At 47.3% G+C, this 14,366-nt stretch overlaps 1 protein-coding gene across 1 annotated transcript; it reads left to right on the plus strand.

The window, feature by feature from the left end:
* The first annotated feature begins 11,501 nt into the window (after nucleotides 1-11,501).
* On the plus strand, nucleotides 11,502-13,822 carry LOC123427063 (probable inactive receptor kinase At1g27190). The gene has a single exon (XM_045111007.1). The coding sequence runs from the start codon at nucleotides 11,642-11,644 to the stop codon at nucleotides 13,517-13,519; it is 1,878 nt and encodes a 625-aa protein (XP_044966942.1). The 5' UTR covers nucleotides 11,502-11,641; the 3' UTR covers nucleotides 13,520-13,822.
* Nucleotides 13,823-14,366: the final 544 nt, after the last annotated feature.

Below are 14,366 nucleotides of genomic sequence, written 5' to 3' on the forward strand. Positions count from 1 at the left end.
TGGACTCACGTTTCCGCACACACGTCCAAGCGGACATATTTTCTACTGTCATCGTTCCTAAGGGTCTCTCAGTCCATCATTATATTGATCTTGAGCATATTCGCACTCACCCGACGAAATACCCGGGTGCCATTGAGCTCATTGAGTCATCGGGGCTCGCTGCCCCCTTTGCTTTTTGGTGTGATTTTAACAGTGCCGCTATTCATCAATTTTATGCCACGTGTTTCTTTGGCTCAAACAACACTGTTAGCTGGATGACTTCTGATGTTGAGTTCACAGCCTCTTATGATGAGTTTGTTGTCGCACTCGGTTTCCCCGACTCCGGCTTCAAAATCCATAAGAATGATCCTAACCATGCACATAAGCCCATTGAGGCGTGTGGGCTTCTCCTCAAACCACTTCGTGACTTGATGCAGACGAACGGATGAAGGATCTTAACCAAGTATCCATCTGGCGCTCTCCCTTCTTTATCATTTTTCAGTGTCTTATCCACACCATCTATCCCAAGATGGGTGATAGGGGATCCTGCAGCGGCTACTGTATTGGTATCATGTCACATATACATGAGTCCCCCAAGCGCAAGATTAATGTGCCTCACTTTCTCTGGCATGAGATTCGGCTCGCTAGTCTTCAATACAAGCGAGCCTTCCCTCATGCCCCCTTCATCCAGGCTTTTATTCACCATGTTGTTGAATCCACTGTTGCTCCCACTCACACGCATCACAAGTGGGTCATTCCCACTCACATGGCGGATGAATATGCTCCTAAGAAAACCTCATCCACCTCCACTTGCCGCACTGCTGCCCGGTCAGCAACCCCTTCATCCAGCTCAGCTCCTCTCGGTCGCTTTGCCAAATTCATTGGCAAGGCACATTCTGCTATGATGAAGGCTTTCTCTTTCCAGTGTGGTCAAACTCATGATGTGGTTTCTCGCCTCGTCTCCTCCAAGAATGCCCTCAAGGCTCGTATGAGAGACTCAAGCGCTCTTGATGTGAGTGTCGATGAGGATCTTCCTGCTGCTCCTCCTTCTGACTTTGGCTTCCCATCTGGTCCTGAGTGGGCTGATTTTCTTGACGAGGCTGGTGGCAGTGTTTGCCTGACGATGAGGATGATGAGGATGATGCCTGATGATGATGATGTTGATGAGGGTGATATTTGAGTATGTGGTAGCATTGTCGGGTTCCTTCCTTTTTTGGTCCTTGATGCCAAAGGGGGAGGACACTATCTTATCTTAGCTTCGATCTTAGTCTCACTCATAATGTATGGTATGATGTATTATGTCGAATTTAATGATGTGTCATCATGTAACGATACTTATGGATGATGTGCTATGCCATCACTTATGGATGCTTTATTGTTAAACTATCATGTGGTGATGAGATATCATGATATTATCATTGTGTCATATGATGATGAGTTTTATGTTATCCTATTAATTCATATGATATGCCTTGATTCATATGATATGCTATGAATTATTGATTCTTATGATATGCTATGTATTGTTGAACTATTATGGTGTAATGTTATATCATGCTATTATCTTCAAAGCACGCATTAAGGGGGAGCTCCCGCACTTACCTATTTTACTATGCATATAATCAGGGGGAGCTTCATAAGCATCGTAACAAATCTCTCCTAAGCCACACATGTTTATTACTATTTTTGAGAGCTATATGTATGTTGTCATCAACTACCAAAAAGGGGGAGATTGAAAGTGCAGTCATGCCCTTAATCGTGTTTTGGTGTTGCTGACAACACACATATAGATAACTAATCACTAATCCCCTTTAAGCTATTGTTAATGATCATGTGTTGATAAGGACAAGCTCATGTGCTAACAAGGACAAGATCAAGATAAGCATTCCTGAGCACTACATGCTTGATTCTTGTGGATGATCACATGGTGGACAAATGAAGATGAATACATAAGCTAGGCTTTCCACATTGTGTATGGGAGAGCTACTTGAAGACTTCATCATGTCTTGCTTTCAACTTGAGCCAAGAAGGAACAACAACATCAAGCTCAAGTGAAAGGGCTAACCCAAAGGTATCAGTTCCTTTGACATTAGTGGTGCGGAGTGATGATCAGCGAATAAAAGTATACACTCAAGTATGGATCATCGGTACCCTTTTATGATTCTTGAGTCTTTAGGGATCCTGCACTATTAAGAGGGGATCACAGGTTTTGATGAACTTGCTCAAACTACATCTCTACTTTTCTCCTCATACCACATCTCCACTGCTCTGCTGTTACCTGAAAACAGAACCAATGCCTCGGACATCCGGCTTCCTCCGGACGTCCGAGGGACGGACGCCCGACCACTTCGGAAATCCGGAATCTTGCACCAGAGAAATTTGAGTCAAATAACACGGACTTCCGGCCTCCTCCGTTCGTCCGAGGGCCGGACGTACGACCTCCTTCGGAAATCCGGAATCTTGCACCAGAGAAATTTGAGTCAAATAACACGGACTTCCGTCCTCCTCCGATCGAACGAGGGCCGGACGTCCGACCTCCTTCGGAAATCCGGTGCCCTTGAACAGAGCCAAAGTCTTGGACATCCGGCTTCCTCCGGACGTCCGGTCCCTGTTCGACTTCACAGTGGTTCCTGATATATGTACATCCCTCGGACGATTGACCCCTGTCGGACGTCCGACCCCTTGTGGGCGTCCGAACATCCGAGAACTGTCGGACGTCCGACCACTGTCAGACTTAAGTGACCCCAACGGTCACTTTCCCTTCTCCACTATAAATACCCCCCTCCCACTTCGTGAGAAGGTGCCCAACACAGCCATATCCTCATAAGAACACATTTCTACCTCACACACATTTTCTCACACCAAATCTTAGATCCCAAGAGCATTTGTGAGCCCCTTTGAGAGTTGTTCCAATCAAAAGATAGATCGTCTCCCTCTCCTTCTCTCAACCCAAGCTATTTGAGATTTGAGCAAGTTTTGAGCATTCCCCGTGATCTTGTTACTCTTGGAGGTTGGAGACTCCTAGGCGAGAAGAAAGAGACAATAGCAATCTCCACATAACGAGAGGTAACTTGGTAACATGAAAGTTTCTACCACAATATTTTCCTCTCTCAAAACAATTACATGTGGGATCATATTCGAATTCAACAATGTAACTATCACATAGGATATTCTTTTCATGATCCACATGTATGCAAAGTTGACGCTCTTCAAAAATAGTGGGATTATCATCAAATAAAGTCATGACTTCTCCAATCCCACTTTCAATAATATTGCAAATATCATATTCATCTTGATGCTTGAACAAATTTTCAAGATCAAAAGAAAAATCATCACCCCAATCATGATCTTTGCAACAAGTAGTGGACATAGCAAGGCTAGCATCCCCAAGCTTAGGGTTTTGCATAATTTTAGCATGATTGTCACTAATAGAATTTATAGTGAAACCATTGCAATCATGCTTTTCATCCAAGGAACCCTCGTGAATCACTTCATAAATTTCTTCCTCACAATTTTCAGATTCACGCATCTCAAGCAAAACTCCATAAAGATAGTCAAGTGTACTCAACTTGCTAGCAATTGGATCAACATAATTGGATCTCTTAAAGAGATTAGCAAGTGGATGAGGATCCATATCACTAGATTTTCAGCAAGCGAAGATGCAAGCATATTGAAGCCACATAGCACACGAGCAAAGGAAAGGCAAACGAGAAAAGGCAAACGAAGAAAAGGGCAAACAAAAAGGCAAATGAAAACGGCAAATGTGAAGTGGGGGAGAGGAAAACGGGAGGCAACTGGCAAAAAAGGTAAATGCAAGAGATGAGTTTGTGACATTTACTTGGATAGATCTTGACTTGATCTCTCCTCCCCGCGCCAGAAATCAGCACGTTGATGAGAGACTATTCTTGACTTGATCCTCCTCCCCGGCAACGGCGCCATAAATCCTTCTGCTACTGCGACAACAAACCTTCCCTGGTAACGGCGTCAGGAATCCTGCTGCTACGGCTACGCTTATAGGGACTTCCTTGGCAAATATGCAAAGGATTTCCCGCGACCTTGGAGCCTTGCCTTGGTGTTCCCTTGAAGAGGAAAGGGTGATGTAGCACAATGGCGGTAAGTATTTCCCTCAGTTTGAGAACCAAGGTATCGATCCAATGGGAGGATCGCGTCAAGTCACAAGTACCTGCACAAACACAAAGAACTTGCACCCAACGCTATGAAGGGTTGTCAATCCCTTATAGATTGTTTGCCAAGTGAGAACTGAAAGCAACAAAGTAAACAAGCAAAGTAAAAGTGAAAGTGGAGACGATAGTTGTGAATAGACCCGAGGGCCATAGTGTTCGCTAGTGGCTTCTCTCACGAAAGCAAGTAGACAGTGGGTGAACGAATTACTGTCGAGCAATTGATAGAACCGCGCAAAGCCGTGATGTTATCTAAGGCAATGATTATATCTATAGGCATCACGTCCAAAACAAGCAGACCGATACTTTCTGCATCTACTACTATTAATCCACACGTCGACCGCTATCCAGCATGCATCTAGTGTATTAAGTCCAAAAGAACAGAGTAACGCCTTAAGCAAGATGACATGACGTAGATGGACAATCTCATATCTATGATAAAAGCCCATCTTGTTACCCTTCATGGAAACAACACGATGCGTGCCTTGCTTCCCCTTCTGTCACTGGGAAAGGTCACCACACGGTATGAACCCAAAACCAAGCACTTCTCCCATTGCAAGAATCATAGATCTAGTTCGCCAAACAAAACCCTAGACTCGGAGAGACTTACAAGGATATCAAATCATGCATATAAGAAATCAGCAAAGACTCAAATATAATTCATAGATAATCTGATCACAAATCCACAATTCATCGAATCTCGACAAACACACCGCCAAAGAGGATTACATCGGATAGATCTCCATGAAGATCATGGAGAACTTTGTATTGAAGATCCAAGAGAGAGAAGAAGCCATCTAGCTACTAACTACGGACCCGTAGGTCTGAAGTATACTACTCACGAGTCATTGGAGAGGCAATGATGTTGATGTAGAAGCCCTCCAACTCCAAAGTCCCCTCCGGCACGGCACCGGGAAGGGTCTCCAGATGAGATCTCGCGGAAACGGAAGCTTGCGACGGCGGAAAAGTGTTTTCGTGGATGCCCTGATTTTTTCTGGATTTTTAGGGAATTTATAGGCCAAAGAGCTAGGGCAGGGGAGCGCCAGGGAGGCCACAAGCCTGGTTGCCGCGGCCCCCCCCCTAGCCGCGGCAACAAGGCTTGTGGGCTCCCTGTGGGCCCCCTGCCTTGGCCCTCAAGCCTCCCGATTTTCTTCCGTTCTGGAAAAATTTATTCCATTTGGACTCCATTCCAAAATCAGATCTGAAAAGAGTCAAAAACATAGAAAAAACAGGAACTGACACTTGGCACTGAATTAATAAGTTAGTCCCAAAAAGATATAAAAGGTAAACAAAACATCCAAAGTTGACAAGATAACAGCGTGAAACCATCAAAAATTATAGATACGTTTGAGACGTATCAGTATGTAGATACCGACAATCAAATCTCGGGCAAGCAACATACCGAAGGACAAAGGGAATGTTATACGGGATTAACGAATCCTTGACATAGAGGTTCAACCGATAACATCTTCGTAGAATATGTAGGATCCGGTATGGGCATCCAGGTCCCGCTATTGGATATTGACCGAAGAGTATCTCGGTCATGTCTACATAGTTCTCGAACCTGCAAGGTCTGCACACTTAAGGTTCAGTGACGTTTCGGTAGTATTGACTTATGTATGTTGGTGACCGAAAGTTGTTTGGAGTCCCGAATGAGATCCTGAACGTAAGGAGGAGCTCCGAAATGGTCAGGGTGTAAAGATTGATATATATGAATGTTGCATTTGGCTTCCGGAAAGATTTCGGGCATTGCCGGTAAAGTACGGGGAGTGACGAATGGGTTATGGGGTTTTATTGGGAGGGGCCACCCACCCGGGAGAAGGCCTATTGGACTTAGAGGTGGCACATCAGCCCTTAGTGGGCTGGTGTGGCCAGCCCAATAAGTCCAATTCGGCCAAAGGGCAAAGAGAAAAAGGAAAGGAAAAAAGGAAGGAGGTGGCCAAGTGGGAGAGGAGTCCTCCATCCAAACCGAATATTGGAGGGGGACTCTTTCCCTCTTGGCCCGACCGAAGTTCCTCCTTGGAGTAGGAGGCAAGGCAGCCATCCCCCTTGTTCCTCCTATATATAGTGGAGGTTTTGAGGGCAAAACAACCCAGAAAAAGGCATGTGCTACCCTCTCCTCCACAGATCGTCTTCCTCGTCTAGATTAGTCCGGGATAGCTTGGCGAAGCCCTGCTCAATTAGTTCACCACCACCACCACCATGTTGTCGTGCTACCGAGAAATTCATCTACCTCTCCTCCCCTCTTGCTGGATCAAGAAGGCGGAGATCTTCATCAAGTTGTACGTGTGCTGAACGCGGAGGTGTCGTTTGTTCGGCGCTAGATCGGGACAGAGTTCGTGGGACGCTTGCGATTCGGATCACGAAGACGTTCGACTACATCAACCGTGTTTCTTAACGCTTCCTCTTAGCGATCTACAAGGGTATGTGGATCCGATCCCCCCTCTCCTAGATGATCATCACCGTGATAGGTCTTTCGTGTGCGTAGGAATTTTTTTATTTCCCATGCAACATTCCCCAACAGGTTGGCCTCTATCATGTGTGTATGATAGTTCTAGCTAACACCACTTTGCTTTCATGCATCCTTGATAAGCCCGTATTGACCCTTCATTTCTTTCTACTTCTCTTGAATCTGTTGTTTTGAGAAAATTGTATGGCCATATCTTTCATGGAATATTGTGGCCATTTTATTCCAAGATTCAGTAGACCAACCATTCTGCCCCCTATGATATGGATTGTTGTGTTCATGAAGTAAATCTACCAGACCCTTTTCAAGAGTCGGGTTCCACTCAGCTCTAGGCTTCTTAACTACACATAGCACAAATTTACATTGCTCAAACTAATGCTCAACATGATCAGAGTTATTATCATTCAATTTGAAAAGAAATGTATAGAGTAAAATAGCCATGAAAAAATGGCATACTTGATCACACTCAACATGACAAGAGTTGCTATCATTCAACAAGTGGAGATGAAGCATTACAATAGCTCTTGGAGGAGTCTTCTTAATTTTGGGTGAGAGCTTCTTCGCACCGCGTGAAGCCTTTTTTCCATACGCTTTCAGAAGATTGTACTTCGGAGACCCCTTTGGATACATTTCTGCATTCAACAAGGATTGCATTATTAGATGATGAAGATGACATAAGTTAATCAATGCATATGTATATATGATTAAGAAAACACCACAATGTTGGCTATTCAGGATGATATGCCTCCCACATTTGTATTGTGATTTCATCCCTCAAAGTGTTCCCTAAGCCGTTGTTCCCATAGTTATTCTCATCACCATTTGGGCTGGTTGTCAAGCCAAGTCTCGTCACCATTATGCATCTTGATGATATTGTGAAGAACTGCAACTGCTGCGAGAAATTTCACTTGGTTCTTGATTGTATGTAGTGCGCCAACATGAAGAATTGGGAAGCGCTTCTTAAGAATTCCTAGGGACCTTTCCACATGGTTGCATAGAATAGCAGGTCAATGGTTAAACAATTCCATGTGGTTCTGTGGCCGAGCGTGTCCATGACCAAATTCCTTCAAATGATATCGGACACCCCGATAAGGTGCCAGAAATGACTGAGTGTTTGCATAACCCCCATCAACTAGGTAAAACTTGCCCTTGGGTACTCTAAATCATGTCATCATCGCAGACTGAAGAACTCGGGCATCTGTTGCTGAACCCTCCTAACCACATGATATGAAAGCAATCATAGGTCGAAGTCGCATGCAATCATGATGTTATGACTGAGGGTGCCTGATGGGGTCATGGTCCTAGGGTAGGGTCATAGGCCTGCCATACAGGTCCTACCCAAGGACTACCCCACACAAAGGACGGGACCCTAAGTCTACTCCGGCTGAATTAAGGAATCCCCGTCGTCCAGTCGGTAACAAGCCCCGAATCATCCAGTCAGAGACTAGCATTCGGAGAGCACCAGGCTAACCGACTGTATACACTCGGAACATCATAACCTCTCTGGAGGGAAACTGTCGTACGTTTCTGGGTGTATTTATTAGCATTTAGAGCATACGTTACCTGTAACGTACGCATTCAATCGCCACTACTCCGCCCCTGAATCAGAACCGTTGTGGAGGGCAGCGCACTCTATATAAGCCGCCCTCCCCCACTGGTAAAGGGGTTAGCAAATCATTGTACTCCATATTACACTCGGCAACAAGTTCCGAGAGCACTGAGACGTAGGGTTGTTACCTCCACCGTAGAGGGGCCTGAACTCATACAACCTCGCCGTAGCTAGGACTCTGCCCATCTCATTCGTACCCTACACATCTACTGTCAGGCTTATACCCACGACAGTGCCCTTCCTATTCCAGAATGGAGCGGCAATCCCAGGTGTTGCAGTTATTGGTACATGTGAACCATCAGTGTCTCCTAAACAGTTCTAAAAGTAAATGGATTGAAGGTCAATAAAGAACTTCAAGTCAGATAACTCAAGAAATTGTGAAAGTGTTACTGATGGAAACCTGGAAGTAAGGATTGAATCTTGGGCCGGTAGAGATTTTTGGATGTGGCTCATCAATGCTCGGAGGCTTCAAAAATCGACTAGCTAAGAAAGGAATAATGTTGAAGAACTCGTTGATGTACTCATGGAATGCTTGGCCACTATGTTGAAATTCTAACTGGAGATCTTCATAAGACGCGTTGTGGGACACCATGTACAAAAAGGCCAACTTCTTCTCCACCTTAATTCTTGTATCCAATATCAACTTTTCTCTTCTAAGGTAAGATGCCAAAGCCCTAAAGATATGTGGCTCCATTCTATAACCTACGAGGCAGTTCTTAATATGCCCCGTAGGAATATCATTAACACGCTTCTTTCCATATAGGATGGAGCTATGTCTTTGCTTTCCCCCGATTGGTCCTCTATTATGGATTCGGTGCAATACGGGCCAAATAAAGGACATCATGTCTTCATCATCCTCTCTTCTTCTCTTCCGAATTCGGTCGATGATTTCAGAATTCATCTCGGCACTAAAACTAGAATCAACAAGCAACAAGCAGGATAATAAGACTACAAGGGCTATCAAGTAGGATATACTACTTTGGTAAAGAAAGAAGGCCAAAAGGCCAAAGACCTTGTCTACCTTACCAAAGTTAGGTGTGACAACATATCATCAATCATATGATCGTATTATAACACAATGTAATATAATTAGTAGCAGCTAAAGCATTTTTTGTCTTGACTAAATATAATTAGCAGTGGGTATCAACGACTCATGTTCATATACTCTAATGTTCAAAAAGAATTACCCGATCAAAAGAATCATAGCATATTAAAACCACAAATCACGTTCGTTGAACACGTAACATAAGGTAAGATAGCGATTGCATCAAAGGAAAGCATATGTAGAATGCACATGAGTAGTTTTGTTATAGGTTATATGATCTTAAGATGTTATAGTATCGACAATAAACAATCTGAAAATGTGATAGTTTTTCACTTTAATCTAAAGCCTAAGCGCATTCGATTATGAATCAGAAGTATGCACAACAAATTTTATTTAATTTTCTAAAAATGCTATTTAGCACAACGGAATGTGTATCATAAAGCCGAAGCATCCTCTATTCTCAAGAATAAAGTGATGGCAAATAGAATTTGGCCTGAATCATATTAGCGTGCCCCTGAAATGAATAGGAGTACTTTTGTTCGACTTGGATCATGTTATGAACCATGCATTGTATCTCAGAAAATTGACAGGCTATGTCGTTGTGTGAGCTTACGTACTTAGACAACCATGGGATCAACTTGTCCAGAATGTACATACAAAAACTACTCCAGATCTCAGCTAATAAGTCTTAAGTCAACCATTGCAAGAAACCAAGTACGCAAATATACATGAGAACATCAGAGCTTGAAGTTGTAGCCATATTAACAGGAACTGACAATCAACTGTAGCAGTCCTTCATTCTTAAGAAACTCCTCCCCACCCCATTACACATGCACACATCAAAACATCTAGTGCAAATTATTATGGTCATCTAAAAAATGTGACGAAGCTCTGATCTAGTATAAAATGCTACAAAGTTCACAAGCTGAAGCAATAAAGCAACATCTGTAAGTTGATACCTCGAAAGTATACAAGAATGCACTAATACTTAAAGTTCTTCCGACTCACGAAATTGAGTGATAGGATAGGGAATTCAGTTCTAATGACGCCACGATCTGAGTGGTAAGTATTTGCATCAAGCTAAAGCTACAACTTTCAGATTAAAAGGTTCCAATGCCTACAAATAATTTGAGTTTATTGCTCCTTCCTTCTTGCCTCTACCCATCTCAATGATCCCGAAAAATTGAAAGAGTGGGTGAGCAAAGGCAATTTTACCAGCAGCTCTCCTCTCAAGAACAACCACACCCAGGTATGCATTGTTACGAGTTGACCACAACAACTATGAGCATAACTAGCACATTTGTCCAAAAATCCTGACTAAACACCACCTCAACAGTAGCCACAACGAAGTTAATGGCAATCAGACCATCAGACCATCCTAGATCCATCAGACCATCACCCACACAAATTAATGGCAATCTCGTCGGCTAGGGTTAGGTTCAGAGAAGGGCTATAAGAGAACAATGTTGTAGCCATTGCGTTAACAACGAGCTCATCGGTGATAAGTTGTGATGCTCGTCGTTGAGGATGAGGCGGATGGAGGGCTTGCGGGAGGTGGCAGCCATGGCGCCTCTCGGGACAGGAGGGGGGAAGGGGGGAGGGGAAGGAGGGGAGGGGCGACAATGACTTACCACCGGGAAGAAATCCAGTTGGGGTCGCCGGAGGAGTTCGCTGACGTCGGGGGGACGGGGTGTTGAGGAGGAGTCGGACGGCGGTGGCGGCTAGCAGCGTATAGTTTCATCCAGATCCACGAGTACCCCCCTCCCGGGGCTATTTTAGGGGGGGTTTTGGCTCACGCGTGGAATTTATCTTTAAAACGCTGTCAATCCCTCCGTGCCAAACGAGGCCTCAAGGTTTTAAGAAAATACCAATGGACTGAGAATTAGAAAAAACATCAAACTGAGCTTGCCGCGTTGTCCAAAGCAAAAGCAAAAAACAAAAAAAAAAACGCTGAAACGGAAGAACAGAAGGCTATGGCACCTTCACGGAGCCCAGCCTAGCGTGCTGACCGTCTGGCGGCCGGCACGGCCCAAGCAATCACCACTCACTCAGACTCAGACTCAGACTCATGGAGTCGGCACTGGTGTACTAGTCAGCCCAGCCGTCCGGTCCGTCGCTTCCAAATCTCGGCAATCCTTCCACCACCCCGTGTCGAGCCCGTCCTCTTCTTCACTTCTCTCCCCATCCATCCATCCACCCCCACCCAGCGGCGCAGTCCAACTCCAACCCGCCCCACCAAAACGCGCACACGCGACACACCAGCAGTACCGCCCATCCACTCCGCCCCCGCCCGCAGTCTCCCCACCTGGTCAAACCACTCCCCCCACCCCCACCACGACGGCCTCCACCACCCGTCCGCCATGCCGCCCTCCCCCCTCCTCCTCCTCCTGCTGCTGGCCCTAGCCCTCACCCTCCCGCCCGCCGCGCCGCAGCCGGCGCCCGGCTCGGCGGCGGAGCCGCAGGAGGACGACGCGCGATGCCTCAAGGGCGTCAAGGCCGAACTCAGGGACCCCGAGGGCCGCCTCTCCTCCTGGACCACCAACGCCTCGGCGGGCGCCGTCTGCGACTTCTCCGGCATCTCCTGCTGGAACCCGCAGGAGTCGCGCATCCTCGCCGTCTCCCTCTCCGGCTTCGGCCTCCAGGGCAAAATCCCCCCCGACCTCCAGTACTGCAGGGCCGCCACCACGCTCGACCTCTCCTCCAACGCGCTCGAGGGCCCGATCCCGCCCGCGCTCTGCGACTGGCTCCCCTTCGTCGTCACCCTCGACCTCTCCGGCAACCGCCTCAGCGGCCCGCTCCCCTCCGAGCTCGCCAGCTGCCGCTTCCTCAACTCGCTCAAGCTCAGCGACAACGCCTTCTCCGGCCAGATCCCCGCCTCCCTCGCGCGCCTCGACCGCCTCAAGGCGCTCGACCTCTCCCGGAACCGCCTCGTCGGCCAGATCCCGTCCCAGCTCGGCTCCGCCTTCTCCAAGGACTCCTTCTCCGGGAACTCGGGCCTCTGCGGCCGCCCTATCTCCTCGCGCTGCGGCGGCGGGCTCACGGGCTCCAGCCTCGGCATCGTTATTGCTGCCGGGGTCTTCGGCGCCGCCGCTTCGCTGCTCCTCGCCTTCTTCTTCTGGCGATGCACCGGGAAGAGCAAGGCTGGCCGCCGCCGCCAGGGCCGCGGCGGAACCGAGTCGGAGGTTACCGCCGCCGAGGACGGGAGCTGGTGGGCGGAGCGCCTGCGGGCCGCACACAACCGGCTGGCGCCCGTGTCCTTGTTCCAGAAACCGATCGTCAAGGTCAAGCTTGCCGACCTGCTGGCAGCCACACAGGACTTCAGCACAAGCCACATCGTGGTGGCGGGGAGCTCGCGGGCAGGGACCGCGTACCGGGCCGTGCTGCGCGACGGGTCCGCGCTAACGGTGAAGCGCCTGCACTCGTGCCCTCTCTCGGAGAAGGCGTTCAGGTCGGAGATGGGGCGGATTGGGCAGCTTCGCCACCCCAACATCGTGCCGCTGCTAGGGTTCTGTGTTGTTGAGGAGGAGCGGCTGCTGGTGTACAAGCACATGGAGAGTGGGGCTCTTTCCAAGGTGATGAAGGAGCCAGGGGAGACATTGCTCGACTGGGCGACGCGGCTCAGGATTGCTGTTGGGGCGGCGCGCGGCCTTGCGTGGCTGCACCATGGGTTCCAGATGCCACAGATTCACCAGAACCTGAGCTCAAGCGCCGTGCTTCTCGACGAGGACTATGAAGCTCGGATCACAGATGTTGGCCTCACAAGGCTGGTCCGGATGGCGCCGGGTGAAGGTGGAGATACAAGCCCCTTCCTCAATGGTGACTTTGGGGAGTTTGGGTATGTTGCCCCAGAGTATGCTAGCAATCCAGTTGGTACCATGAAGGGTGATACATATGCGTTTGGGGTCATACTACTGGAGCTCGTGAGCGGGCAGGAGGCTGCCTCTGTGTCAAGTGATGTGGGTGAAGGATTCAAGGGGACATTGGTGGATTGGGTATTTCAGCTCAAGAGCACCGGCCGAATTGCCGATGCCGTGGACAAGTCATTGAAGGGCCATGATGCAGAGATCAGCGAGTTCTTGAAGGTGGCTTTTCAGTGTATTGTTGCGCGGCCAAAGGAGAGGATCTCAATGTACAGGGTTTACCACTCTCTGAAGAGCATTGGAACTGGCCGGGATGTCTCGGAGCAGTTTGACGAATTTCCGCTGGCCTATAACAAGGACGACTCGGACACCATGTAGCTGATGATGGCGGCGACGCCTCGGATGGATTGTGAACCGCTTGGTCAGGCTTAATATGCTGCTACACACGTAGCCCCGGCAGTTGAATTGATCGAGGGCATGCCGAGACATCCACGGCAAAACCGTAATTACTGCTGGATGCTCAGTTGGATCATGGCACCATCTCATGGTGATGGTGAGATAATCATGTAAGCTGTAAGATTAGTCTGCATCGTCTTTTAAGTTATTGCTAGTGCTTGTAGTATCTCTGTGGAACTGTAATTCTTGTTGTGTCTAAATTCTAATATCACCTTCTTGGAACAACTGGCCTGCTCTCCAGTCCCCTATACAAACCAGATTCTGATTGGCATTCAAAAAATTGGTCTTTTATCTTAAGTTTACAGGAAATTAACTCTATTTGCATGGCCGTTTTGTAGCACTATGTTTATCTCCTACTCCTGCATGGTCACAGAGTAGCACTCTGCTAGCCAGTTTACCATTTTCTCATTTGTGAATTTGCTCAATGATATTCCATTTTCCAGTTCTCATGCAATTCGTGGGCTTTACGAAACCCACTTTGCTGTTGTTGGCAATGCTCCAATCTGGGTGCTAAAATCCTTCAACATACATTTGCATGGCCGTTTTGTAGCACTCTGTTATCTCTTACTCATATATGGTCATTATGTAGCATGCTAATCCCATTTTATCATTCTCTTTTGTGAATTTGCTCCCCTGTCTCATTCTCATGTACTGTCTTTTGTGTGCTCTGCGTTAGGCACTTTGCTATTGTTGGCAATACTCCAATTTGGGTGCTAAAATCCTTCAACGTACGTTTCCAAGCTATGTGTCTTTGTCCTATACTTTTCAA

The sequence above is a fragment of the Hordeum vulgare genome, chromosome 2H, assembly GCF_904849725.1.
Source record: "Hordeum vulgare subsp. vulgare chromosome 2H, MorexV3_pseudomolecules_assembly, whole genome shotgun sequence".
Taxonomy (NCBI): domain Eukaryota; kingdom Viridiplantae; phylum Streptophyta; class Magnoliopsida; order Poales; family Poaceae; genus Hordeum; species Hordeum vulgare.